The sequence below is a fragment of the Balaenoptera ricei genome, chromosome 3, assembly GCF_028023285.1.
Source record: "Balaenoptera ricei isolate mBalRic1 chromosome 3, mBalRic1.hap2, whole genome shotgun sequence".
Classification (NCBI taxonomy): Eukaryota; Metazoa; Chordata; class Mammalia; order Artiodactyla; family Balaenopteridae; genus Balaenoptera; species Balaenoptera ricei.
In genome coordinates, this window is record NC_082641.1 from 139,522,236 (window position 1) to 139,548,921 (window position 26,686).

Consider the following 26,686-nt stretch of genomic DNA (forward strand, 5'->3'; position numbering starts at 1 on the left):
AAAAATGCATGAACATCACATACAATTTCATCAAGTTCCAGAACTACCTGGAGTCCCATTCCTGGGCCTGTATTGGAAAGAGCAGCAGGGTAAGAGTCCCGAGGCCTGGTCTGCACGGGAGATCTAATCCTCTTCGCCACCTTCATCTTCTGGCAGTAGTACTGGCAGTAATAGCAGTGTTGGCAATAGTAACAGTAGTTGTGTTTGAAGCAGTCAAACTGTACTTTGAGTACAGCTTTGAGTGCTTTCAACATGCCAGGCACTTACCAAGCCTAAGCTCAACTCATCCATGCAGAAAAGAATTATCACCATCCCCACTTTCTGGGAAACAGAGCTCAAGTAGTTTCCCCAAGTTCACTCATCTGGGAAGTCAGGGTCAGCACTTGAACCCAGCTGTACCTGCCTGTGATGTCTGAAGAGGTCCTTAACCACTGAACTCCATTGTCTTGATAAATCTCTGTTGGATCAATTGAAGGACATTTGAACAGGTTCTGGCCGTCATTCTGCCATTCACCAGCTGAGTGACCTTGAGCAAGTTACTCACCCTGCCTGACCTTCTGTTAAGGAAGAAGGTTTCGGAGTCCTGCCAAGCCATGATGCTAAGACGCAGGGCAAGGAGCGTGGGACCGTTTCATGAGCAGGAGAAGTGGAGCCAAGCTCAGGGACATGCACTGCGAGTTAGTGGCCCTGGCAAAGAGCAGGCATAGCCCTGACTTCCAGCAGAGAGAGCAGGCTTCCAGGAGCCCACATTTCCCATTGATATTTGCTCCCTCTCCTGGCAGCTTCATTGGCCCCCAAAGGTCTGTTTGGGTGCCCAGAGAAAAAGATCCCTGTCACCAATCCGCTTTCATGCCCCAAGGGCCTCAGCACCTTCCCTAATTAACGAGGGCTTCTTGGCTCCCCCCAGGGCAGGCTGGCGTAGTAAACAGGGCCACTAATCCAGGTGGCTCCTGTGCTACTGGCAGGTGAGGGAGGAGGGAAGGGTCCGACATATGTGTGGAATCCAAGGCAGCTGGCAGTCCCGTTCCTGACCCGCATTGCCCCTCTGTGGTGGGTCTGGAGATGGGCAGGGCTTCTAGCTCTGGCCTCGTGGAGACTCTGAATGTTAAGGCTGGACAGGACTCAGATCAAACCACTCAACTAAAGGAGGGAAACCATGTCAAATTATTATGTAGTGCACCTGAAACTAACATAATGTTGTCCGTCAACTCTAGTTCAGTAAAATAAATAAATACATTTTTTTAAAGGAGGGAAACTGAGGCCCGGAAAGGGAAAGCAACTTACCCAAAATGATACATCAAGTTATCAAACAGAGGTTTCCTATAATTAGATTTCCAGCCCAATGAGTGGTTTACAGGAATAATTATTATTTGGTTAATAAGCATTAATGCAGAGTTGATTTAGGTGGCAGGAACCTGGTACCCAACAAGCTTGTAAGAACTTTACATGTTTTACCATGTTTAATCCTCACAACAACCCAGGGAAGGTGGTATTCTTATTAGCTCCATTTTACTGCTGAGGAAACTGAAGCTTAGGTTTAGTATGAAACTTGCCCAAGGTCATGTGTCTGGTGAGAGAACCAGGATTCTATCCCAGGAATCGGAATCTAATGAGAAAAGGGCAGTCCTTGTCAGAAGTCACTGAGGGCTTGCTCAGGGTGCGAGAGTCATGCTGCGGTCTGCAGGAGGACAAAGCAAAGTAGAATGCAAATGAAACAAGAGGGTAGGTGAGGTCATTATTCAGCTTCCAAACACATGAGGATTAAAAACTGACCACACCCAGAGTTGTGGAGGTGTAGAGAAAATATCACATTCATACACAGTCGATGGGAGGAGGGTAAATTGGTACGACCGTTTCAGAAGGCAATTTGGCTAGCTGTCAGGACTTAAATGTGGAATTGACCCAGTGATTGCTCGTGAAGGAAGTTAGCCTGCAGAAACACTCAAAGGTGCAAAAAGCGAAATGCATGAGGCTTGTCATTACTGCAGTTTGTAATAGCCAAAAATTGGAAATCACCTACTTGACTATCATCAAGAAAGAGTTTAGTGAACTACTGTATATCCAGAGGGCAGGATGTAATGCTCTGACATGGGGAAATATCTTTTATATATTCTAAGTGAAGATAGAAATTTGGGGAAAGGTATGTGTATGACCCCATTAAAAAAAATCCGTCTGAAAGGATAAAAACAAAACTGTTGGGCTTCCCTGGTGGTGCAGTGGTTGAGAATCTGCCTGCTAATGCAGGGGACACGGGTTCGAGCCCTGGTCTGGGAGGATCCCACATGTCGCAGAGCAACTGGGCCCGTGAGCCACAACTGCTGAGCCTGTGCGTCTGGAGCCTGTGCTCCGCAACAAGAGAGGCTGCGAAAGTGAGAGGCCAGCGCACCGCGATGAAGAGTGGCCCCCGCTTGCTGCAACTAGAGAAAGCCCTCACACAGAAAGGAAGACCTAACACAGCCATAAATAAATAAATAAATAAATTTGGAAAAAAAAAAAAAAAAGAATATATAGGCAACTAGATGTTCATATACCAAAAATAAATTAAAAAAAAAACAAAAAAAAAAAACAAAACTGTTAACTCTGGTCCTGTCTTCTTGAATGAAGAAAGAATTTTCACTCTATATTATATAGATTTTTTTGTAATGTGCAATTTTTTAATTTAGCAGGTGTCACTTTTGTAAGTGAGGGGTTTTTTAGTTGAAGTATAGTTGATTTACAATATTGTGTTAGTTTCAGGTGTACAACAAAGTGATTCGGATAATATATATATATATATATATATATATATATATATATATATATTCTTTTTTTCAATTCTATTCCATTATAGTTTATTACAAGATATTGAATATACTTCCCTGTGCTATGTAGTAAATCCTTATTGTTTATATATTTTATATATGGTGGTAAGCATCTGTTAATCCCCTACTCCCAATTTATCCCTCCCCCACTTCCCCTTTGGTAACCGTTTGTTTTCTATGTCTGTGAGTCTGTTTTTGTTTTGTAAATAAGTTCATTTGCGTCACATTTTAGATTCCACATATAAGTGATACCACATGGTATTTGTCTTTCTCTTTCTAACTTACTTCACTTAGTATGATAATCTCTAGGTCCATCCATGTTGCTGCAAATGGCGTTATTTCATTCTTTTTTATGGCTGAGTAATATTCCAGTGTGTGTGTGTGTGTGTGTGTGTGTGTGTGTGTATACACACACACATCACATTTTCTTTATCCATTCATCTGTTGATGGACACTTAGTTGCTTCCATGTCTTGGCTATTATAAATAGTGCCACTATGAACATTGGAGTACATGTATCTTTTTGAATTATAGTTTTCATATTTTCTGGATATATGCCCAGGAGTGGGATTGCTGGATCATAAGGTAACTCTATTTTTAGTTTTTTAAGGGTCAGTGAGGTTTTTTTTTTTAATAGACTTTATTTTTTAGAGCAGTTTTAGGTTCACATTCAAATTGACAGGAAGGTACTGTGATGAACCCATATTGACATATAATCACCCAAAGTCCACAGTTTACATAAGGGATCACTCTTGGTATTGTACATTTTATGGGTTTTGACAAAGGTATAATGACATATATCCACCAATACAGCATCATACCGAGTAGTTTCACTCCCCTAAACATTCTCTGTGCTCCCCCTTTTCATTCTCCATTGTGTCACTTTTGTAATAAAAATATACAAATCTGGAAAGGAAAAGAAAAGAAATAAAGATATGGTTTCTGCCCAGAAGGAATTTACTGCCCAGTGGTAAACAAGGACTCAGCCAGCCCTGGAATGGCTTAATTAACAGACAAACAATAAAATAACAGAATAAGATCTGATTGTATATGTTCTGTGGGGTACAGAATGAAGAATTCAGTCTGAGTCGGGTAGGGTTAATCAGAGCAGAGTTCCTGGAAGAGGGCAATGAATGGGCCAGGATATAAAGTATATTTGGAAAATGGCCACCATTTATGAATTTTCAAGGTGCCAGACCCTGTGTCAAGTATGTTTACATGGATATTTTCATGTATTCAGAATAACCCTATGAAGCAGATGTTAGCCCCAATTTATGGATAAGAAAATTTAGCCTGAGAGAGCCAATTAACTTTTCAAAAGTCAAACAGCCAATACACCAAAAAAGGGATGCAAAACCAGGCCTCTGTGACCCCAAACTCTGAGCTCAAGTCACCAGGCCACATTGCCTAAAGTGGCTGAAGGCAAAGAATGACCTTCTTCTCAGAGGAACAAGTAACTCAGGGAGCCCAAACTCAAATTGTGGCTGTAAATAAATGCCATGAGAAAAGTCAGCATCACCCCCTTCCCTTTGGCTGAGCACATCTTAGCCCCATGGTCCTTGGAGAGTGCTTTGTAAGAAAATAAAGACAAAGATCCAGCCTGTCTTTATCCCTGACAAGGTGCTTCCGTTGTGATGGAGGTGAAGAAGGACCTAGAAAGAAATGCCACGTGGCACAGGGGTACAGAATGATATGCCCCTATCTTAAAGCCATGTGTGTTCTGTGGCAATGAACTGTGAATGCATCAGCCTTCCCACAAGCCTGTGGACTGCCACAGGGCAGAGACCACACCCCTGTTTGTCTGTATCCCCACAGGTTGTCCTCATGCCTGGCACTTAGCAGAGCTCCGTATTTGTGGAATGAATGAATGAACAAATGAATGAATGAATGTATAAAAATGTAAAAAGCTACCACTCTTACATGCTGGTGTCCTGATCCATAAAATAGGACCAACTATAGTCCCTTCATCTAGGGATTACTGTGATCATTAAATGGGCAAATGGTGTAAAGGATTTAGTGTAAGATGTGTACAAGAGCACACACAATGTGATTGACGGTTCTGATATTAGCTATTAGCACTACTGTTATTTGTGTATCCTTTAAAAGCTGGTCCCTCAGGATACACCCCCTTTACGCCATTTATTGACCATTTTACTAACATCTTCAACAGGATTGGCAAGCAGAGTTACAAGTTTGTCTTCAGCAAGTATGCTTTCCTGCTCTGGATCCTCCCCACCTTTGCCACAGCTGTCTGTGCCTCCCCAGCCTCTATCCCAGGCCTTAACATGTCCTCATGGGTGGTGTGCCTACCTGTGTACATGCTCACCAGCATTTACCGTCCAGGGTAATTCACAAGGTTTCCAGGTGTTACCTCCCTCTCTCCACTTCCCCAAATTTATTCTCCAGTTTCCCATTTTTGTCAAGACCAGTTTAACTATGCCCTTTAGACTCAGTGACAGAAACAAGACCATCCCCCTGGGCAGAAACAACTCACCCCATCATGGGTACTAGGTGTTCACACGTCATATTTGCATTTCCACTGGGGCCTTCTGTCCAGTGTCTTATTCCAAAGGAGAATCTGGGACAGTGGGACAAAAACCTCATGGTGCAAGCCTTGTCACAAATCAGACCACAAGGTGGCGCCCTCATTGGCCCCCACCTAGAGCTAACCCACAGTTGAGAAGAGTCAGCGTACTTATATATATAGTTACCACTTACCCGGAGTATGGATAACCTGCTTTCCAAGTTAACCCCTCTCTGGTTTAACTCCGCACCAGGAACTCTGGCCATCTCCCCCCAGCCACCACCCCTGCATTGCCAAGCAGAGAAGTCGGAGGCTCCCTGTAACAACAAGCCGAAGCTCAAATAATCAAGAAGGGCAAGTGCTACAGGGGGGAAACTCAAGTGCAATCCAAAATAGGGATTCTTGTGGCATCTATGCCACAACTGTGGGATCTTCAGCCACTTTCTGGGTCTCGGTGTCTCCATCTGCCAAGCGAGGAGGTTGGACTTCGTGATTTGCTAAGATTTCTCCCATTCAGATGCTCTTCCTTCAACAAATGGATTCAAAGGTGATCCCAAAGACCAGGCCCTCAGGAAGCTCACAGTGTAACAGAGGAGATAAGACAGGAATACAAAAGTCACTGTACTGCAGGTGGAGTGGCTGGCTTAGGGACGTGGTTTGAAGTTACGAAACGTTCTGTAAAGTATATTTGCATTTTTTGAAGCATTTACATACGTATATACAACAGGAAAAAAATCTGAAAGTTTATGTACCAAAATGTGATGTCTCTGCATTATGGGTATGTGTGCTTTTAAAATATTTTTTCTTTTCTTTTTGCTTTTTAATAGTTTCTCATTTTCCCACAAAGGATATGATTAATAGCATTAAAAACAAAAAAAAAAACACGTTTCATATTCAAACAGAACTGAGTTTAAATCCCAGCTATATTACAAACATGCTGCGTGGCCTGGGGCAAGTCATTCAACCTCTCCAAGTCTCAACTGCCTTGCATTTAAAATGGAATTGTTTTTAACTTAATATTGCCATTAAATGCTTTGGGACCTCAAATTCACAGGGATGAGTTAATCATGTTTCCCAATTCATAGCACCTCATTGTCATCGATCTAAGCCAGGCCTCTCTCTTACTTTATTGATTTATTTCCTTTTATTCCCATCCCTTATTCCCCTTTCCCTCTGCCTCACCCTTAGGCACCCATTTTGTATTTGATATGTATAATATTTTTTAACTTGAAAGTGTTTTTGAAAATGTGTGTGGTTGTTTGTACCTTATAACAAAAGATACTATGTTATAAATCTCATTGTTTCTACTTTTTTCACAAAGAACAATGTATTTAAGATCTTTCCATATTGCTTTTTGGACATGTCATCCAGGACTTCTAAGTGCTGCATAATTGCTGTGCTATGCATGTACTCCACTCTACCTTTCCATAACTCCCAGTGAGGGGCACCCAGGTGTTTTCCAACTCTCTGTCACCATAAACACCACCCTGAGCATAGTCCTACATGGCCCCCGATGGACCTGTGTGAAAATTCTTTGAGAGCTCTGCCCTGGAGCAGAATTGCTGGGTCAGGAGGTATCTGTATACTTAATGGGATCAGAAGGTCTTCACAGCCTGTGCCCCCACCAGCAGGAGACTTCCCATGTCTCCACACCCTTGTCTGCACTTGGCACTATCGAGTTTTCTAATTTTTGCCAACCTAACAGATATTCTATTACTCTGTGGTTTTCACTTTATTTGACTGCCTAATATTTTGAGCATCTTGGTATATGCTCATTAGCCCTCGGGTTTCCTATTTTGTAAATTGCCTGTTCCTTTTCTTTGCCCACTATCTACTAGGAATGCTGTCCTTTTCTTGTTGACTTTCAGGAGTCCTTATATATTCCAAATATCAATCCCTTGACTGTCTTAGACATTGTAAATAATCTTCTCCCATTCTTGCCCCATAGTTTATCTTTTTGAAGTGTTAAGTCGTTTTTCTTCACCTCTCCATCAATAAGATCATCCTTTACCTTGTCTTCTTTTACCTTATAAAGGTTTACCTTTCACCTTTAGGTCTTTAATACATCTCATATTTGCCATGGAAATACTTCATGGCATTTTGTGAAGGATAAAATAATACAGGTAAAGCGCCAATACAGTGCCTCAGACCCAAGAGCTGTACAATTGTGGGTGATTATTATTATCATTTGAGTAGAAAGTGGTAAGCACTGCCCTAGGAAATCTAGAGATACGGGAGTTTGAATGCCGTTTAGCTAGATCAGAAAAGATTTTATGGGCGAAGGTTAAGTGATGGAGATTGGCCTAAAAAAAGAATGTAGGAGTCATTTATTTTGAGATGTAAAGGGCAGTATTCCAGGTAGAGGAACTGGCCTGGGCAAAGGCCGGGAGGCAGGAATGCCACAGGTTGACAATGTTTGGGCCGATCACATCGAAGAGAGGGGTCTGACTACTCACCAACTGCTGTCTGTCTTTCTGCCCGTGCCCACCCCACCCCTTCCCCATGCAGGCTCCCTGTTCTCCACCCTGAAGCCCCCCGACGCCGTGTTCAAGGTGGTGTTCTGGCTGGGCTACTTCAACAGCTGCCTCAACCCCATCATCTACCCGTGCTCCAGCAAGGAGTTCAAGCGCGCCTTCGTGCGCATCCTCGGGTGCCAGTGCCGCGGCCGCCGCCGCCGCCGCCGTCGCCGCCGCTTGGGCGGCTGCGCCTACACCTACCGGCCGTGGACGCGCGGCGGCTCGCTGGAGCGGTCGCAGTCGCGCAAGGACTCGCTGGATGACAGCGGCAGCTGCCTGAGCGGCAGCCAGCGGACCCTGCCCTCGGCCTCGCCGAGCCCCGGCTACCTGGGCCGCGGCGCGCCGCCGCCCGTCGAGCTGTGCGCCTTCCCGGAGTGGAAGGCGCCCGGCGCCCTGCTGAGCCTGCCCGCGCCCGAGCCCCCGGGCCGCCGCGGCCGCCACGACTCGGGCCCGCTCTTCACCTTCAAGCTGCTGGCCGAGCCCGAGAGCCCCGGGACCGACGGAGACGCCAGCCACGGGGGCCACGAGGCCGCAGCCGACGTGGCCAACGGGCAGCCCGGCTTCAAAAGCAACATGCCCCTGGCGCCTGGGCAGTTTTAGGGCCCCGCGCACCGCTTCCTTTCCCTGGGGAGCCAATCATCGTGGGGGGCGGGCGGAGGGGGGGAGGGGAGTGTCGGCGCCCGGTAGACACGGGCCCCACGGGGAAGCGGGGGGAGGGGGGCGGGGAGAGGGGCAGCTGCTTTTCTGGCAGGGGCATGGGTGCCAGGTACAGCGCGGAGAGCTGGGCCGAGCATGCTGAGAGCCTGGGGGACCCGACGCCAGCCGGGATTTCCGTCTCTCTCTCTGTGTATATATCTAAACGAGTCCTCTGTACATGTATTTAACCGTGGGTGCACGTGCGTGTGTCTGTGCGGTGTACGTGTGGTCTGCGTGTGTGCGTGTGTGGGGCCGCCTGCGCGGGGGCAGAGCGAGTGGGTGCCCAGGAGGCAGCCAGGGCGTTGTTTGTCTCGTGACTTCGTACCTCGCAAGCCCCTCCTGTACTTCACTGAACGGTGGCACTTTGGCGGGGTTGGAAGCAAAGTCGGACATTAAAGGTCATTTCTCCTGTGCGGCTTTGAGTAGTTTGTGAACGGGGTGGCAGGCAGATCTTGAGTTGCCTTTTCGTTCACATTCAGGTGTGCCCCTGTCTCTCCCGCCGGCCCTGTGGGCAATGGTTGTGCCGTGCCCCCTTGACCCCGTTTCTGCCTTTGCCATTCCTGCCCTTCAGGGCTAAACAAATCTGACCCTGTGGCCGAAAGTGACGCCTTGGACTTGTCCCATAAATCCTGCTTGCCCGCTTTTGACCGTTACCAGTATCTAAATCCTCCTGCTGTGGGCAACACTGGGCAATGTCTGGCCTGGCCCTGATCCCCAGGACCCCGATCCTAGCTGGAGCTACCAGGCCAGCACCCTAGGTGGGCCTGTCACCTGTGAGGGGACTGGTCCCTTACCTCCTCCAGTATCTTTTGACCAAACACTGCATTATTTGCCTGTGCCCATGGAACCTGAAAAAGAGAGCCAGACTGCAGAATTTTCTGGACAAGATAAGGATACATGTGTCAATGCAACACATATGGGCACAAGAACCCTCCTAAGCTCGGCTAACTGGCGAGCCTGCCTGGGAAAGAAGCACCGAGGAAAGTCACGCAGAGAGGAGGAGCATACCTTGAAGAAGGTAACTTCCGTTCTAGTCTCAGCGCTGCTACCGATTTACTCTATGACCTTGAGAAAGTCACATCTCCTCTGGATCTTGGTTTCCCATCTATGTAATGACAAGATTGATTCTAAGGTCTTTTGTGCCTCTAAAAGCCACTGGTTTGCTAAAAGAATAAAGGATAGGGAACAAAACAGGGAGCGTTTTTCTTCCCTGAAATTAAAAAAAAGAAGCTTAAGAGGAAAACCCCCACCCCAGTCCCTTTCTCTTCCTGCTTTGCGTTTTCTAAGTTGAGATTCATTAATTTTTCAAATGGTAAGAGCTTCTTCCAGTAATATTAGCACATCAATCATTTATTCTATAGGCGATTGAAATAGAAAATCCCTTAATGGAGGAGGAGCAGTCATTCATTTAGCTGAAAAGTGTAGGGGTATCAGGCATGGCTGGATCCAGGGGCTTAAAAAGTATTGTTAGCTTGCTCACTGGCTCTTATCATTCATCTAGTTCCCATCTTTTAGCTCTGCTTATCTTTATATGTTACACTTGTTTCCTTTCTGCAAATAGCTTTCTCACACCATTCTTACAACTTGAGCCCCCTCCCCAAGGAGAAATAAGATTTCCCAACATATCTGCCAAAAAAAGAAAAATAAAGAAAAAATCCAGAGAAGCTAGGTGTTCTGTATCACAGACCCCTTTGAGACTGTAATGAAAGCTATAGATATACCTTCCAGGAAAAAAAATGCACATACAAAAAAGTTACATTTTCATACAATTTCAAGTGACTCACCTCTGTTTAAGAGCCTATGAACTAAGCATGATACCCCAGATTCACTAGTTATTTGAAAAAAATGGATGTTCAGAATTATCTAGGCCAATCCCCTCATCTTTACAGATGGAGAGACTGAGGTAAATAACTTGCCAAGTCACACTAACCTAGGACTAAGACCTGGATCTGCTATATCCCTGTGCAGTACATTTTCTCCTCCCTTGTGCTGCCATCTTGGAGTTGAGTATATCCTCCAACAGAGAGTAGGTTTCTTCTTGCTGCTATAGAGAAAAGGGAGTCCTAGGGAAGGAAGAGCCTGCACCCAATTCCCAGAGAAGAAGGAACAGTTTGGGGTGGTCCTCTGGAAACATTTGCTTAGCAACACAAGTCTTTCAAACAAGTCTGACACAGAATCCTGATACAAGTGCGGTCTGCAGTGAAGTGAGGAAAGGAGGACAGAGCCTCGCCCCCTTGGCCTCCTCCTCCACGTCTTCAGCCCCTTCCCCTTGCCTGCCCCAAGCACCTGAGGGCTCCACAGCATGAAGTTTGAAAATCACTGGTGAATGGGACTTGGAGTCAGTAGGACCTGGGTTCAAGTCTTGGCTCTGGGTGACCTTGGGCAATTTACCTGCCTCTTCTCATCTGTTTCTCCATCTATCAAATGGACATGATCTTCACAGCCTAGCAGGAAGCACAAAGGATTCGATGAGATCACTGTGGTATAAATACTGAACTGTGAATCACTGGGCAAATGCAAGTTATAATTTGGACTTCAGATATCTGAAGCCACAGTCACCAAAGGTATTTCCTGAGCTGCTCGGTTACAATGACCTCACACATTACTGGTTCTTGGAGACCACCCAGGCAGCACAAAGAAGCAGTGGCAGCCTCCTATCTCTTTCCAGAAGGAAGATTGGCCAAGCAGTGGCTCACATCCCTGGAGAGTGCTAGGTTCCATATCTGCCCCCAGCCAGGGCCTGCATTATGCTGACCTCTCCAGGCTGCCTCACTGTGGTCTACCCCAAGGAAGGCCACGAGTTCATCAGGAGCCCTTGGGGTGAACAGGTCCTCTCTGCTCTGACCTCACAGCTGGCCACAAAGCAGCCTCCTTTATCATCTCTAACTACCCAAATACTGCTGGGTCGTTTGTCACCCCTGAGGCATGCAGAGGGATACATCCTTACACCAACCGAAGTAAAGAAGGAAGTGGCTTGGCAAGGGTAGTAGTTAATCCTGCAGCTCTGGGCTCAAATCCCACTCCTGCCATGGGTTCTAAATCTCAGTTTCCTTAACTGTAAAATAGGGATAATAATAGTACTTACTTCATAGGGGCATTAGGAGGATCAAATGAGATCATGAGGGTAAAAAATGACACCATGCCAGTCACTTGGAGAACATCCAATAAGTGGTAGCTATTTGCAGAGGTATTAGTTATTTAATTCATTACTTTGATATATGACGTTTAGAATATCTGAGTAAAAAGACGAAGAAAACAAATTCGGTGCTATTCATCAGATATCAGGGTTTTAGGACTCAGGGTCCACCTTGAAGAAGAAAGACACAAGTTTATGACAGAGTAAAAGAATTTTATGTCTTACAGCATGAAAAAAACATGTTACTCAAGGTGATGATCAGCCCAAACTAAACGGAAAAGTGAAATTTAATAAAATAATGTTATAGAACATTCTAGAGTGACAAAGCCAGAATAGGTGTGTGAGAGAAGTCTGGATGTCTTAGGGATAGTGCAGCCCGTGACGAAGGAGTGGGAGGAGGGGACATAGGGCTGCTCTGAGCATGTACCCGGGTTCAAGGCCCACTCCACTGTCTGAACCAGCTACTTAGGCCTAAGGCCGATTGCCCTATGTGGAAATAGGGGATGTGGTTAGCACTGGCCTCACAAGGTTGGGATGAGACAAAATATGAAAGAGCTTGGCCCAGACTAGGCATTGTTTTTATTACCTGTGGGCCACCTTACATATTCTCCTTTCCTGCAGTTCTCGACTTTCTTAAACCAGAAGCTCCTTTAAGAATCTGGTGAAAACCAAAGAAAAGTAAGCATAACAGCCCAAATGTCACCTACAATTCATGCCCCCCAAATCTCCCAACAGACACATGGAACCCATAAACTCTTCAACAGATTTTACTCCCTTGATATACAGAAGTAGCCAAATCCAGAGAGAAATATACACACGAGATACGCTAGCCCTCGGGGAGCCCAGCCTAGATGAGAGGTAGGCAGGTCACCAGGGAGTTTGAGCGTGTGACAGGAACTGGGCGTCTACCACCATCCTCACTTGGTGAGACCCCAAGTGTCAGGCTCCGTCTTCCATTTGGGGCACGGAGGTGATGGATAAGTGCCCTGGGATCTTAGGAGCGGGCTGCATGGGACCTAAGCAAAGTACTGAGCGTCACTCCTCCAGATGAAGAACAGGCCTCCTCCTGCCTGCTGTCACCAAGAGGTCCTCACCAGATGCCAAAAAGTAGGAGAGCAGCCACTCCTCAGCTCAGATTAGGGGTTGACTTCCACCCAGCCCTGGAAACAGACATGGCGGCCTCTAGCTACCCCACTCCTCTCAGCAGATTCCTTCAGTACGCTCTTCACCTTACCCCACCAGTGCATGGAATCTTTATTTAGTCTGGATAAGGGTGAGAGTCAGGATACAAAGGCATGGCTGGGTCAACTTAGAAGAAATTGCATCCTTCCACGGTCTTCCCACACTACACCTGGACCTGCCTTCTGAAACGTAAGAACCAAGAATTGGCCATGTTTTTCTTTGGCTTCCCCTGGAAAACCTTTCCCTTAGTCAATGAGTGGCTTGCTCCTGGCTGGCTTGGCTACAGTCAGAGCCTCGGTGTATGAGTTAGTTCGCTGAAGTGCAGGTATTGGGAGGTGGGGAGGGGACAGATGTTCAATCTGCTCCCGTTCCTGCTCTAACCTCCCAGCCCTCTCCTTCCCCACTCTGCTCCAGCCACGCTGGCCTCTGCTGTTCCTCAAACTGGGGAGCCTGGCTCCCCGCTCAGGGCCGTTGCACTTGCTGGCCCCTCTACCTAGATCCCCTTCTCTCCACACGGCTTCCTCCCTCACCTCCTTCGCATCTTTGCTCAAGGGTCACCTCTCAGGGGTCATCTGATTCCTCTGAGTGTCCTATTTAAAACTGACCTCCTCACTGCCCACATCATCTAGCCCCTCCTATAGCCCTTTCCCACTTTTATTTTCTCCACAGCACTTATTGCTGCCTAGCATGTTTTATATTTTATCTGTTTTTATGTTTTTTTGTCTGTCTCCCCAGGCACACTAGAAATACAAGTTCCATGAGGGTGGGGTTTTTTTTCTGTTTTGTTCACCGTTGTATCCTCAGCATCTAAAGTAGTGCTTGCCACATGGTTAAGTGTTCGAATATTTTTGAATGCACGAGTGTATGTTACCTCACCATGAGTGTGGGAGTGCTATCACAGTAGGAGAACAGAGTGCTAGGGGAGCTCATGGCAGGGGCTCCTACCTCTAACTTGATGATGGGAGCTGGGGCAGGGGGCAGTTCTGGTCAGGGAAGGCTTCCTGTAGGAAGTGGCATCTGAAGAATGTCAGCTGGGCCCTGCCTACCCAACACCCCCTGTGGTTCCATTGTTAGTGCTTTCATACACTGGCTTGGTGGAGATGGGAGTCTAAAGGCCAGGTATCTGGTCATAGCCCAGCCCCTAAGTCTCCACCCTCTTTAGGCTTCTGTCTACCATCTGACAATCAGAAGCATTGAGCCAAAGACAACCCCTAAGCTCTGCCGATCTATGATGCCACTTTTGTTCTCTCCTCAATGCACAATCCTCAGAGACAAGTTATTTTTGGAGACAACGTCATTGTGATTAGTAAGATAAACAGCATTGGCCCTTGCTGATGGCCTCATTCAGAAAAGCAGCATCTATGTAAGAAGCTTCCAGAACTGCTCGGGAGCAGAGGAAAGTGCTAAAACCTGGTGACTGCCCTCACATATAGTGCCAGCTGCTTCTGCTGAAAGCATGTTTGTGTCTCTGCCAAACACCACCTGAAATCCGGCAACCACTTACACCTGTATGTCACGCCTCCATTTGTTCTTTCATTTAGTCTACAAATGATTGTTGAGCTGGGAGCCAAAGAAACAAAGGCAAGTAAAACGCAGCCTTTGCACTCATGGAAGTTTCAGTCTGGAAGAGGAGATTGGACATTCCCTCCAAACATGAATTCTGAAGGGACACAGACATCATCAGTGCCATTGGAGGCGTGTAAGTAAAGGGCTTTGGGAATTCAAGGGAGAAAGGATGCAGGTTGAAGCCCTAACCTTCGATGTGATGGTGTTAGGAGGTGGGGCCTTTGGGAGGTAATTAGTTTAGCTGAGGTCACGAGGGTAAGGCCTCTATGATTGGATCGGTGCCCTTATAAGAAGAGGGAGAGAGAGCAGCGCTTCCTCTCTGCACCATGGGAGGACCCAGTGAGAAGGCAGCCACTTGCAAGTCAGGAACAGGGTCCTCACCAAGGACAGGGTCTGCCGGCACCTTGATCTTGGACTTCTAGCCCCCAGAACTGTGAGAAAGAAGTGTCTGCCACCCAGTCTGTGGAGTTGGTTTGGCAGCCCGAGCTGACGAATACAGGAGGCTCTAAGAGGTCAGAGATGAGAACCTGGACGAGGACGAGTCTAAAAGAGGTGAGAGATGTGAGAGGTGACAGGGTGGGTGTGTAAAGGTCTGGCCCAAGCAGTTGCACGTCCAAAGTGATGCCAGAGCACAGTTTTCCTACGACAGGCTGAGCAGGTACGGGAATCCCCACCTGACAGACCAGGAAGCTGAACCGCTAAAAGTTCCTTTCCCAGGTCACTTGGCTGATGAAGGGGAGAGTCAGAACAAGACTCCACACTGCCTGGCCCCAACCTAGAATTTGTTCTCTCCTACTGGATCTGTCTGTGTGATAGATGTGTTTCAAGCCTAGATTCCAATCAAAACATAGCTTGGAAAGTGGCGGTACTCCCTGGTCATTAGGGCTGAGTTCAAACCCTGGCTCTGCTATTCAGCAGCTGTGTGGTCCCAGTGAAGTGATTTAACCTCCCTGAGCCTCAGTTCCCACACTAGTAAGACTGCCATGATAGAGTCTTCTTCACATAGTTGCTATAATAAATGAGGAATAAGTGAGCCAATGCTTGGAACTGAGAAGGCTTGGGCATATAGGAAATGCTCAACTAGTAATAGTGATTAGGTCAGTATCCTCGCTGTGAGGAAACAGGGAAAACCTAGGGTCTCAGCACTGGCCAACAGGAAAGTTAAAAGCTTTTGTCTGAACCAGGGTTAACAGGTGTTAGAGGGTTCTCTTCTAAAGCTACATTATGTCCACACTCCCAACTCTTCTGAGAGAAGTCCTATCTGGGGAGAGCTGACAATAAAAGAAAACCAGGAGAAAATGAATAGTACATTCAGATCATCCGAGTAGGGGCAGATGCTACCAGGGCCTTGTGAGCAAATCTCGGTGGCAGAACTAGATTCAGGAGCTGGACTCACTCAGGAGTCTTCTAGTCTAGGGGCTCTCACACTCTTTGAATGCAACCCACAGGATGGAACACTGCACATTGCAACTCAGTACATGTAGATATAGATATACAGATATCAAGGTTTCTCGGTCTCCTCACTGTTGAAATTTTGAGTTGGATAATTTATCGCCAGGGAGTGGGGAGGGGGCTGTCTTGAGAATTGTAGGATATGTAGCAACATCCCTGGCCTCTACCCACTCGATATCAGTAGCATTTCCTGCCCCCTTCAGTTGTGACAATTAAAATTGTCTCCAGACATCTCCAAATGTCTCCTGGGAGACAAAATTGCCCACAGTTGAAAACCACTAATGCGTACAGATATAAGGAACAAAAGTTTCATAAAATTTATCCTTACTTACAAAATGTACTCTGATATTTCTCATTTTGTATCATTAGATGTCACTTTTTAAAAAGTGCCAGTTGTGGTTCACTAACTTAATTTCACAGTGCAAGAACCGTAGTTTGAGGAACACTGTTCCAGGCGAGGCTTTCTGCTTATCCCAGGCCTTCAGAAACTCAGTTGTAACTGTTTTCCAATGTCACCTGTCCTTCCCAGAGGGGAACCCTTATTGAGAATTGGGAAGATGTTTGGGTTGGGAAAGTTACATATCATCTTAGGATCTCTGTCCCCCCCTCTGTAAAATGGAGATCAAATGCCTACCTCAAAGGCTTGGGTGGACAGTAATGAGATAATCCCTAGAATAAGCACTATCTCTGAGCAATCGCTATGTGCCGGGCACTGTGCTACGGGGTTTACACACACATTTTCTCATTTAATTCTCATAGCATTTCTATGAACAAGGGACTACGTTTACCATTACTTTATAGATGAGGAAACTGAAGCTTGGAGAAGCTAAGGATGCAGACTTTGGAAGATGTGGTGGTTTTAAAATATTTCTGCAGGTTCATCTTATTAAGAGGTGAAGTCTAATTATTCACTCCTTGAATAGAATGCAGCAGAAGTGACCCCGTGGGACTTCCAAAGTCATGTAACATAATTCAATCCCCATGTCTTTCTCTCTTGGGATGCTTGCCCTTGGAACCCACCTGTCATTTTATGAGGAAGCCCAGGCCACATGAAGAGACCACAGTAGATGTTCCTGCCAGCTGAGGTCCCAGCCAACAGCCAGCCTCAACCACCAGACATGTAAGTGACCCTTGAGTGAGAACCACCCAGCTGAGCTCAATTAACACCCAGCATCATGATAGATAATAATGAAGGACTGTTGCTGTTTTGCACCACCAATTTTGCTTTACGGCAACAGATAACCCGTAAATAAGGGAAGACCTAAGATTTCTACTTAGACAGTATGACCCTGGAACCCACACTTATAACCATTACCCCTAGGGCCAGGAAGGGTTTGTACTTTGTGGTTTGATTTTTTCCCCCAGCTTTATAGAGGTATAATTGACAAAAAAGTTAAAATTGTATATATTTAATGTGTACAACATGATGTGTTTTTTTAAATTTTTATTTATTTATTTATTTATTTATATTTGGCTGTGTTGGGTCTTCGTTTCTGTGCGAGGGCTTTCTCTAGTTGTGGCAAGCGGGTGCCACTCTTCATCGCGGTGCGCGGGCCTCTCACTATCGCGGCCTCTCTTGTTGCGGAGCACAGGCTCCAGTCGCGCAGGCTCAGTAGTTGTGGCTCACGGGCCCTGTTGCTCCGCCGCATGTGGGATCCTCCCAGACCAGGGCTTGAACCCGTGTCCCCTGCATTGGCAGGCAGATTCTCAACCACTGCGCCACCAGGGAAGCCCAACATGATGTTTTGATATAAGTATACACTGTGACATGCTTACCACAATCAAGCTAATTAACATATCTATCGCCGCACATGTTACCTTTTTGTGTGTGTGGCAAGAACACTCTCTTAGCAAATTTCAAGTATACAATACAGTATTATTAACTATAGTCACCATGGTGTACATCAGATCTCCAGAACTTATTCATCCTGCATAACTGAAACTTTGTATCCTTTGACCAACATCTCCCCATTTCCCACACCTCCCAGCCCCTGGCAACTACCATTCTACTCTTTGTTTTTGTAAGTTCAATGTTTTTACATTCCATATGTAAGTGAGATCATACAGTATTTGTCTTCTGTGTCTGGCTTATGTCACTTAGCATAATGTTCTCCAGGTTCATCCATATGGTTGCAAACGGACTTCCTTCTCTTTCAAGGCTGAATAATAGTCCTGGGTGTGTGTATAAATTTTTTTCTCATTGTTCTGGAAGCCAGAAGTCAGATCAAGATGTCAGCAGGGTTGATTTCTTCTGCGGCCTCTCCGCTTGGCTTGTAGATGGCTGTCTTCTCCCTGTGTCCTCACACAGTCTTTCCTCTGTACCTGTCTGTGTCCAAATGTCCTCTTCTTCTGAGGACACCAGTCATATTGGATTAGGGTCCACTCTAATGACCTCATTTTATATTGCTGACCTCTTTAATGACCCTCTCTCCACATACAGTCACATTCTGAAGTAGTGGGGGTTAGGACTTCAATATATGAACTTGGTGGAGGGGGGCGGGCAGCGGCGGGGAGTACACAATTCAGTCCTTAACAGGTACCCCAAGAACCCTGGGACTAAAGCCAAAATGTTAGAACACATCAGTGAGGTAGACATTATTATTGTCTCATTTTTAGGCTTAGAGTAGTTTAAGTAACTAGTCCAAGATTAGGTGGCTTCCAGGTGGCAAAGCCAGAATTTGAATCGAGCAGCCCCTCTGACTTTGCTCTACACACCCCTTACCTGGAACAACCTTTTTTGTATGTTGAAGGAAGCACCTCTCACCTTCCTGCTTCTCCAAGCTCCCTACTCCTTCCCTCTGACTCTGCCCTGTCTCTAGTCTTGAGCTTTTAGAAAACAAAAGCCGGGAAACCTTGCAAGCTTCTCCTGCTTCTGCCATCCATGCCTCACTGGAAGGAGTGAAGCACAAAGCCTACTGTCTGCTTGAATGAAGGGAAAGGGCAGAAAGGCATGGGGCAGAAACATGAATGAAAGTCACAAATATCACCCAGTCACTCACGACCCAAATGTCCAATCAATCCCCATCCAAAGGGTAAATCCAGCCACTTAGATGCTCCGCATGTGTGATACACGTCAGGATGAAGCTCGCTGACTCCACACCTGGCTGAGGAATCCAGTCCACACAGCTAATCTAGCTCAAGACCATCCCTTATGAGCTTCCGCAAAGCAGGGATTGATGAGGAAGCACCTGCTGCAGCATCAGGGTTGAAGCAGCCTCCTTCCATCCCTCCCTAGCTGACCCCAGGACAAGCCAGCAGGTTTCACAGGAAGGGGCTCCCAGGGCAGAGGCTGGTGGCTGTCCTGACACAGCAGAGTCAGCGGGGCTTCCCCTTCCCAACCGGAACACTCTGCTGCCCCAGAGAGCCCGAGAGGCTGGCCAGCCCCTGGCTGTGGTGCACCCAAGGAAACACCTGGGCAGGATTCTCCCCCTTACTACCGCTCTCCCTCTGCCGACCTACAGTGCCTGCCCTCCAGCTGCCAACCTACTTCTTTATTTCCCTTGACAGAACCCCCCTTCGTGTTTACAATCCATGTCTGCACTTGCTCTCCCCCGTTTCCTCTCCCATCCTTTGTAAACAGGCTTTCGTCCCCACCACTCCCTGGGAACCATGCTTGTCATGAAGGGCCTCGATGCTGCCAAAGCCAAGCTTTTTCTCAGTCCTCATCTTCCCGCACCTCTCAGCAGCATTTAGCACAACTGATCAGGCTCCTTTGTACTTTTAAGCACTTCTTTTGCACAGTTTCCAAGCTCGCTGACCACTCCTCAGCAGAGAGCCTTCTCATCTTCCCATCCTCTCGGTGTTAAAGGTCCCCACTGCTCTGTCCTTGGATCTTCCTCTTCCCTCCCTGGTGACTTCATCCACTCCCGAGGCGTTAAAGTCTATCCACACCGTGATGACTCCCAAATCATGTCACCAGCCCAGGCCTTTCATAGGCAGCTCAAACTTAACATGCTCCCAACTGACCTCTTGGTTCCTCCTGAATCCCAGTAACTGTATCACCATTCACCTGATTACACAAACCAAATATCCCAGAGTCTCTTTGACTTCCCTGTGGATCTCAAACCCCACATCAACCATCAAAATGTTTGATGGCCTCTTTTGCAAAATGTGTCTGGAATCCATCCACTTCTCACCACCGCCACCATCACCTTCTCCAGCAGTTGCCTCCCAACTCAACTCCCTGCTTCCCCCTTAGAAAACTGTCCATCTGTACCACCCTCCCCAGCTGCAAGAATGGTCCGTTTGAAAAGTAAATGAGACCATGCCCCTGCTCAAACACTCCAATGAGTTCCGACTACAAGAAATCCACACTGCATGCAATGCTCCACTCCCCCATTTCTTCTCCCACCTCCTCTGCTATACTCTCCCCTCCCTCTGCTCTCGACACACACTGGCCCCCTTGATGAACACACCAGGGATACGCCTTTCTTAGGGTCTCTGCTCTTGCTGTTCCCTCTGCCTGTGCTACTCCAGATATTTACAGTTTTCACCCCTTTGGGACTCAGTTCAGATGTCACCACCTCAGAGAGGCCTTTGCTGATCACTGGTTCTAAAATAGACCACCCATCACTGTAGCTCCTTACCTGGCTTTCCTTATTTTATAGCACTTATCAAGAGCTGACCTGTTTGTTTACTTATTTATTTATGGGCTGTCTCCTCCATTAGAAGGTGAACTCTACCTGGGCAAGAGCTTGATCCCTTGTATTTACTTCTGGATCCCCAGATCAGAGAATAGCAACTGGCACATAGCAGGCACTCAGTAAATAGTTGTTGAATGGATGAATGATGTTTTGGTATCTGGTCCCTGGCCAGCCCTCAGGGAGTGTTGTGCCAGTGCTGCCTTTTCCCAGCTGTGAGACTGATTATGAGCATCTCTTTCCAACTTTGCTTAAAATCTGCAGTGATGGGAATATTTATACCACAGAAATCGGTAAACATGACAAATCAGGGCTTTGATATTTTTTTTGTGGAAAGCAGTTTACCAGTACACCACTTTTAATCTCTGAAGAAGCTCTTTCCTCAAAGAACTTTGGGACACTGGGAGCCCAAGCAGCGCTACCTCTGGGCCCTGGTGACAAAATCTGGTCCTGAGTTAGAAACGGAAGCATTCTGTTTGGAACAAAGCTTGGTTTGGGTGCTGTGAGACCTAAAGGGGAGACACCTCCATCTGGCCTTGAGGGTTTGCAGCTTTGAGCGGGTGGGGACTTAACCCCACAGGAGAGAGTGAGCTCTGGAGGCACCAGGAGAAGGAGCCGCACTGGTTACACTTGTGGCTACTCTTTGATGCAACTTGCGGGAAGCAGTTATTATGGAGGTGGGGGGAGAAAAGGAACTCACAGGGGCTCCAGAAATATTGGGGGAGACTCTCTCAGAGGGCCTGAGGTTTGATAGATGGGGGTTAACTAGGCAGAAATACTGATTATACTTATTCGTATGACCAAATTTGCACCCTCGAAGGGTGGGACTAGAGCTAACCCAGTTTGGAAGGACGTGGGCACTCAGAGGCTGGTTCTTGTATCTGAGCTGCCAGCTTTTGGTACACAGAGCTGGGGCTGTGGTTCTCAGACTCAGAGAGTAGAAGAACTACTCAGGGGCTTATTAGAAATACAGACTCGGTGCTACCACCTCTGGCCTCCTCCATCTGATTTAGTAAAGCTCCGTAAACTGCATTTTTAGCAAATGATCCAGGTGGTCTGTAGACATGTTAAGAAGCACTGTACTTCAACATGCACCCCGTCAGGAAAAGGATCAGATTTTACTCCCCTCCAGATCCCCTGCAGGGTATACTGTCTTCGGGGACCCACTTGGGTAAACACTGAGTTGGAAGAGCCATTCCTCTCTCCCCTAGTCACTGACTTTTGTCTGCCACCTGCCTTAAGCCCAGGTGGCTTCAGAGAAAGGGAACCTCTCATCTGACCCTTCTGCCCCAGATTGTTGACCTCCCCACCCCTGCCTCCAGCGAGGAAGAAGCCAGGCCTGGGGGTAAAAGGGCGATGCTGTAACAAGCTCGGGGACACGGTTTCCAGAAACCAAACAGCATCTGTTTTCATGCCTTTTCAATCACACCAGGAAGTTTCAATTTCCTCCTCTTGCAGGCTCATAAACATTTGGCGTTCGGTTTCTGTGTTTTCTGCAACTGCCGGAAGCTACCTTCGCCATTCCGGGCGGGGGCGCAGTGCACGCCCAGGTGCGCGGGGCTCTCCTGCGGGCGCCCGGGGCCGGCGCCGCCGCCGCGTCTCCATCTACGCGCAGCAGAAATGAAGCCTCCCGGGGCCTCTCCTTGCCGCCCACAGCCGGGCTTCCTTCCTCTGTACGTGCAGAGACGGGGAAACAGTTCTTTAGACACCGCAGTGACCGAGACCGCTCCACGGCCCCTTCCCCTGAGCTGGTGCTGGGAGTGGGGCAAGCTCGGCAGTGAGGCGGACCCGGGCGCCACCTGCCGTCCAACGCTCCTAAGCGACGGGGGTGTGAAAGCACCAAGTTGCTTTGCAATTCACTGGCCTCCCCAGGATTCAAGTCAAAGAGACGGAAGTGCACCAAACACCAAGGGAGTGGACTTACTGAACTTCTTCCCTGTACCCGACAGGTAGGTGTACATCTGAGTCCCTTTCTGGAGAGCTTTGGGACTAGTGAGGAAGATCAGATTCAGACTGCATTTTTCTCCCTGGGCTATATACAGAGACGTGCCAGGGACTTCACAAAACTATGGGATAAATGTGGGGCATCTCCTGGAGCGCCAGTTTTATGGGGTGAGACAAGAATTAAAACACTTTTAATATAAAACTAGAATTTTAAGATAAACAAGGGACTTGAAAGAAACTTTCCTCTCCCTATAGCCACTTGCAGTTGACCTCCCCAGACATTCTGGGTTCTGTATTCACTCTCTCCTGCTGTTAGGGATTTTTTAGTGGGAAATCTGAGAAGCTCTAGATAAAGAAACAGGAGCTGTTGAAGAAGCAGTGGAAAGTGCGGTTAGGTAAGCCTTGAGTGCATGGAGGCCTCCAGGCAGAAGGTGAGGCAGGGGCGTCCAGGAAGACTGCTGAGGAGGGGGAGCTGCAGCCCACCTGGAAGGATTTGGAAAGGCAAAGTGGAGGGGAAGTGAGCGGAGAGGAAGGGAGGGCATTCCTAGAGGGAGAGACAACAGAAACACAACCTAGCTGGTCCCCACTGTGTCAGTGGAAAGAGTGGGCGCTGTGGCTGGCGTTCTGGAGGCCTCTGAAAGCACAGCAGGAAATAGTTTTTAAATTGAAAATCTGGTGAGAGTGTGAAGACAAAGGCAACCTCATGCAGTGCTAAGGGGTGATCTTAGTGCAGACATTTTGGAGGACAGTTTGGCAATATCTGAAACATTTCAAGTAAACATTCCTTCAGCAGAGCACTTGTAGGCCTCTGACCCACGGGGAGACTCTTACAAGCCCACAGGGATGTACAAGGATGTTTACTGCAGCTTTGTCTGTAGAAGGGAAAAATGGAAATGATGTAACTGCCCATCCAGAGAAAAACGCTTAGATAGATTATGCACAGCCCCGCTGTGAAATGCAATGTGGTGGTTAGAAAGAATGAGGTCCCTGGCTGTATACTGACATAGAAAATCTCTAAAATGAGGTGAACACTATGGAAAAGGCAGATTACATGACCATACATATAGTTTCATTCCATTTACGTACATTTTAAAGCTATATGTTTGAATGTATGGTTCTCAGCAGGAAATGGGAATGAGAGCATGTACTAGGGAAAAAAAGAGGAGCAGAGAAGGTCTTCTCTTTTTATTTCATATATTCCCTACCTTGGCTTTTTTGTATACAGAAAAAAAAATATATATTCCTAAAGTACTCTAGGGTTTTTATTTTTTTTAATTGTGGTCAAATACACATAACCAAATTTACCATCTTACCCATTTTTTTTTTAAAGGTAGGTTTTTAATTTATTTATTTATTTTTGGCTGTGTTGGGTCTTCATTTCTGTGCGAGGGCTTTCTCTAGTTGCGGCGAGTGGGGGTCACTCTTCATCGCGGTGCGCGGGCCTCTCACTATTGCGGCCTCTCTTGTTGCAGAGCACAGGCTCCAGACGCGCAGGCTCAGTAGTTGTGGCTCACGGGCCCAGTTGCTCCGCGGCATGTGGGATCTTCCCAGACCAGGGCTCGAACCCGTGTCCCCTGCATTAGCAGGCAGACTCTCAACCACTGCACCACCAGGGAAGCCCCATCTTACCCATTTTTAAGTGTACAGTTCAATGATGTTAAATATATTTACATTTCACACTGTTGTGCACCAATCTCCAGAACTTTTTCATCTTGCAAAACTGAAACTCGTTCAACAACAGTTCATCCACCCTCCAGCTCCCTGCCCCTGCCCCTGGCAACCACCATTCTACTTTCTGTTTCCGTGAGTTTGACTAGTCTAGATAACTCATGTACAGTATTTGTCTTTTTGTGATTGGCTCATGTCACCTACCATAATGTTCATCCATTTTGTAGCATATGTCAGAGTTTCCTTTTTTAAGGCTGAATAATACTCCTTTGTATGTATATACCACAATTTGTTTATCCATTCATTCATTGATGAACATGTGGGTTGCTTCCATCTTTTGGCTTTTGTGAATAATGCTGCTATGGACATGGGTGTATAAATACCTCTTCAAGACTCAGCTCTCAATTCTTTTACATATATATATCCATAAATGGAATTGCTGAATCATCTGGAAATTCTAATTTTTTGACGAACTGCCATACTGTTTTCCATAGCGACTGCACCATTTTACATTCCCACTAACAGTGCCCAAGGGTTCCAATTTCTCCACATCTTCACCAACAGTTGTTATTTTCTGTTTTTTTGTGGTTTTTTTTTTTAAATAGTAACCATCTCAATGGGTATGAGGTGATATCTCATTGTGGTTTTGATTTGCATTTTCCTAATGGTTAGTGACGCTGAGGATCTTTTCACATGCTTGTTATCCATTTGTATATCTTCTTTGGAGAAATGTCTATTCAAGTCCTTTGCCCATTTTTTTAAAAAATTAATTAATTAATTAATTATTTTTGGCTGTGTTGGGTCTTCGTTTCTCTGTGAGGGCTTTCTCTAGTTGCGGCGAGTGGGGGCCACTCTTCTTCGCGGTGCGCGGGCCTCTCACTATCGTGGCCTCTCCTGTTGTGGAGCACAGGCTCCAGACGCGCAGGCTCAGTAGTTGTGGCTCACGGGCCCAGCTGCTCCGTGGCATGTGGGATCCTCCCAGACCAGGGCTCGAACCCGTGTCCCCTGCATTAGCAGGCAGACTCTCAACCACTGCGCCACCAGGGAAGCCCCCTTTGCCCATTTTTAAATTAAATTATTTTTTATTGTTGAGTTTCAAGTAAGTTTTTTTTTTTAATAATTTTATTTTTTAATTTATTTACTTATTTTTGGCTGCGTTGGGTCTTTGTTGCTGCACGCGGGCTTTCTCTCTAGTTGCGGTAAGCGAGGGCTACTCTTCGTTGCGGTGCACGGGCTTCTCATGGCAGTGGCTTCTCTTGTTGCGGAGCATGGGCTCTAGGAGTGTGGGCTTCAGTAGTTGCAGCACATGGACTCAGTAGTTGTGTCTTGCAGGCTCTAGAGCACAGGCTCGGTAGTTGTGGCACACAGGCTTAGTTGCTCCACGGCATGTGGGATCTTCCCAGACCAGGGCTCGAGCCCGTGTCCCCCGCACTGGCAGGCGGATTCTTAACCACTGTGCCACCAGGCAAGCCCCTCAAGTAAGTTTTTAAGTCAGTTTTATTGGGGTATAATTTATATAAAATAAAACTCACTCTTGGGGGAGATAAACTAGGAGTTTGGGATTAACATATATATATACACACTACTATGTATAAAATAGATAACAAGGACCTACTGTGTAGCACAGGGAACTATATTCAATGCCTTGTAATAACCTATAATGGAACAGAGTCTGGAAAGGAATATATATATACATATATATGTGTATATATGTGTGTGTGTGTGTGTATATATATATATATATATATATATATATATATATATATATATCTGAGTCACTTTGCTGTACACCTGAAGCCAACACAACATTGTAAATTAACTATACTTCAATTTTTTGTAAACGGTTTAAAAAAAATTTTTTAACCCTTTTTTTAAGAGTATGGTCTGATAAATTTTGACAAATGTATGCATTTGTGTAACCAATATGAAAATCAAGATGTAGAAGATTTTCAACACTCCCCAAATTTCTCTCATGCGCCTATGCAGTCAATCTCTTCCCACTTTCAGTCCTAGAAACCACTGATCTTCCCTACAGTTTTCCCCAGTGTCATAGATGAAATCCTCCCCGGAGGAACTAAATATGGGAAACCTGAGTCTTATTCCCCTCATCAGACCCCGTGTCTCTCTTTTTTTTTTTTGAATTTTATTTATTTATTTTTTATACAGCAGGTTCTTATTAGTTATCTATTTTATACATGTTAGTGTATATATGTCAATCCCAATCTCCCAATTCATCACACCACCACCACCACCCTACCCCGCTTTCCCGCCTTGGTGTCCAGACCCCGTGTCTTTCACAGTGGGATCTTGTGAGCTGCTTGGAGGTCTTTTTAGAGTCTGAAACACAAAACTTTTTCATATGTATATAACCTTCTGTATCTGGCTTTGTCCACTTAGCATTATGCTTTTCATTCATGTTTTGCATGTATCAGTAATTCATTTCTTTTTTATTGATGAGTGGCATTCCATTGTATGGATATACCACAATTTGTTTACTAATTCCCCAGTTTATGGACATTGGGTTGTTTCCAGTTTGGGGGTATTATTAATAAAACTACTGTA

The 26,686-nt window shown here is 46.4% G+C and overlaps 2 protein-coding genes across 3 annotated transcripts in view; both read left to right on the forward strand.

Moving 5' to 3' along the window:
• Positions 1–8,483, forward strand: part of ADRA1B (adrenoceptor alpha 1B) — a 59,053-nt gene extending 50,570 nt beyond the window's left edge. The window contains exon 2 of the mRNA XM_059919591.1: positions 7,833–8,483. Within this exon, the coding sequence (XP_059775574.1) occupies positions 7,833–8,440 (608 nt within the window). The 3' untranslated portion in view covers positions 8,441–8,483. The remainder of the gene's footprint in view (positions 1–7,832) is intronic.
• Positions 8,484–22,376: 13,893 nt separating this feature from the next.
• The window catches only part of TTC1 (tetratricopeptide repeat domain 1), a 75,565-nt gene continuing 71,255 nt past the window's right edge, over positions 22,377–26,686 (forward strand). Inside the window, exon 1 of one of the 2 annotated variants that reach the window (XM_059917612.1) lies at positions 22,377–22,461. The gene's annotated coding sequence lies outside the window, so the exon portion shown is untranslated. The remainder of the gene's footprint in view (positions 22,462–26,686) is intronic. The other variant, XM_059917611.1, reaches the window with a different exon arrangement.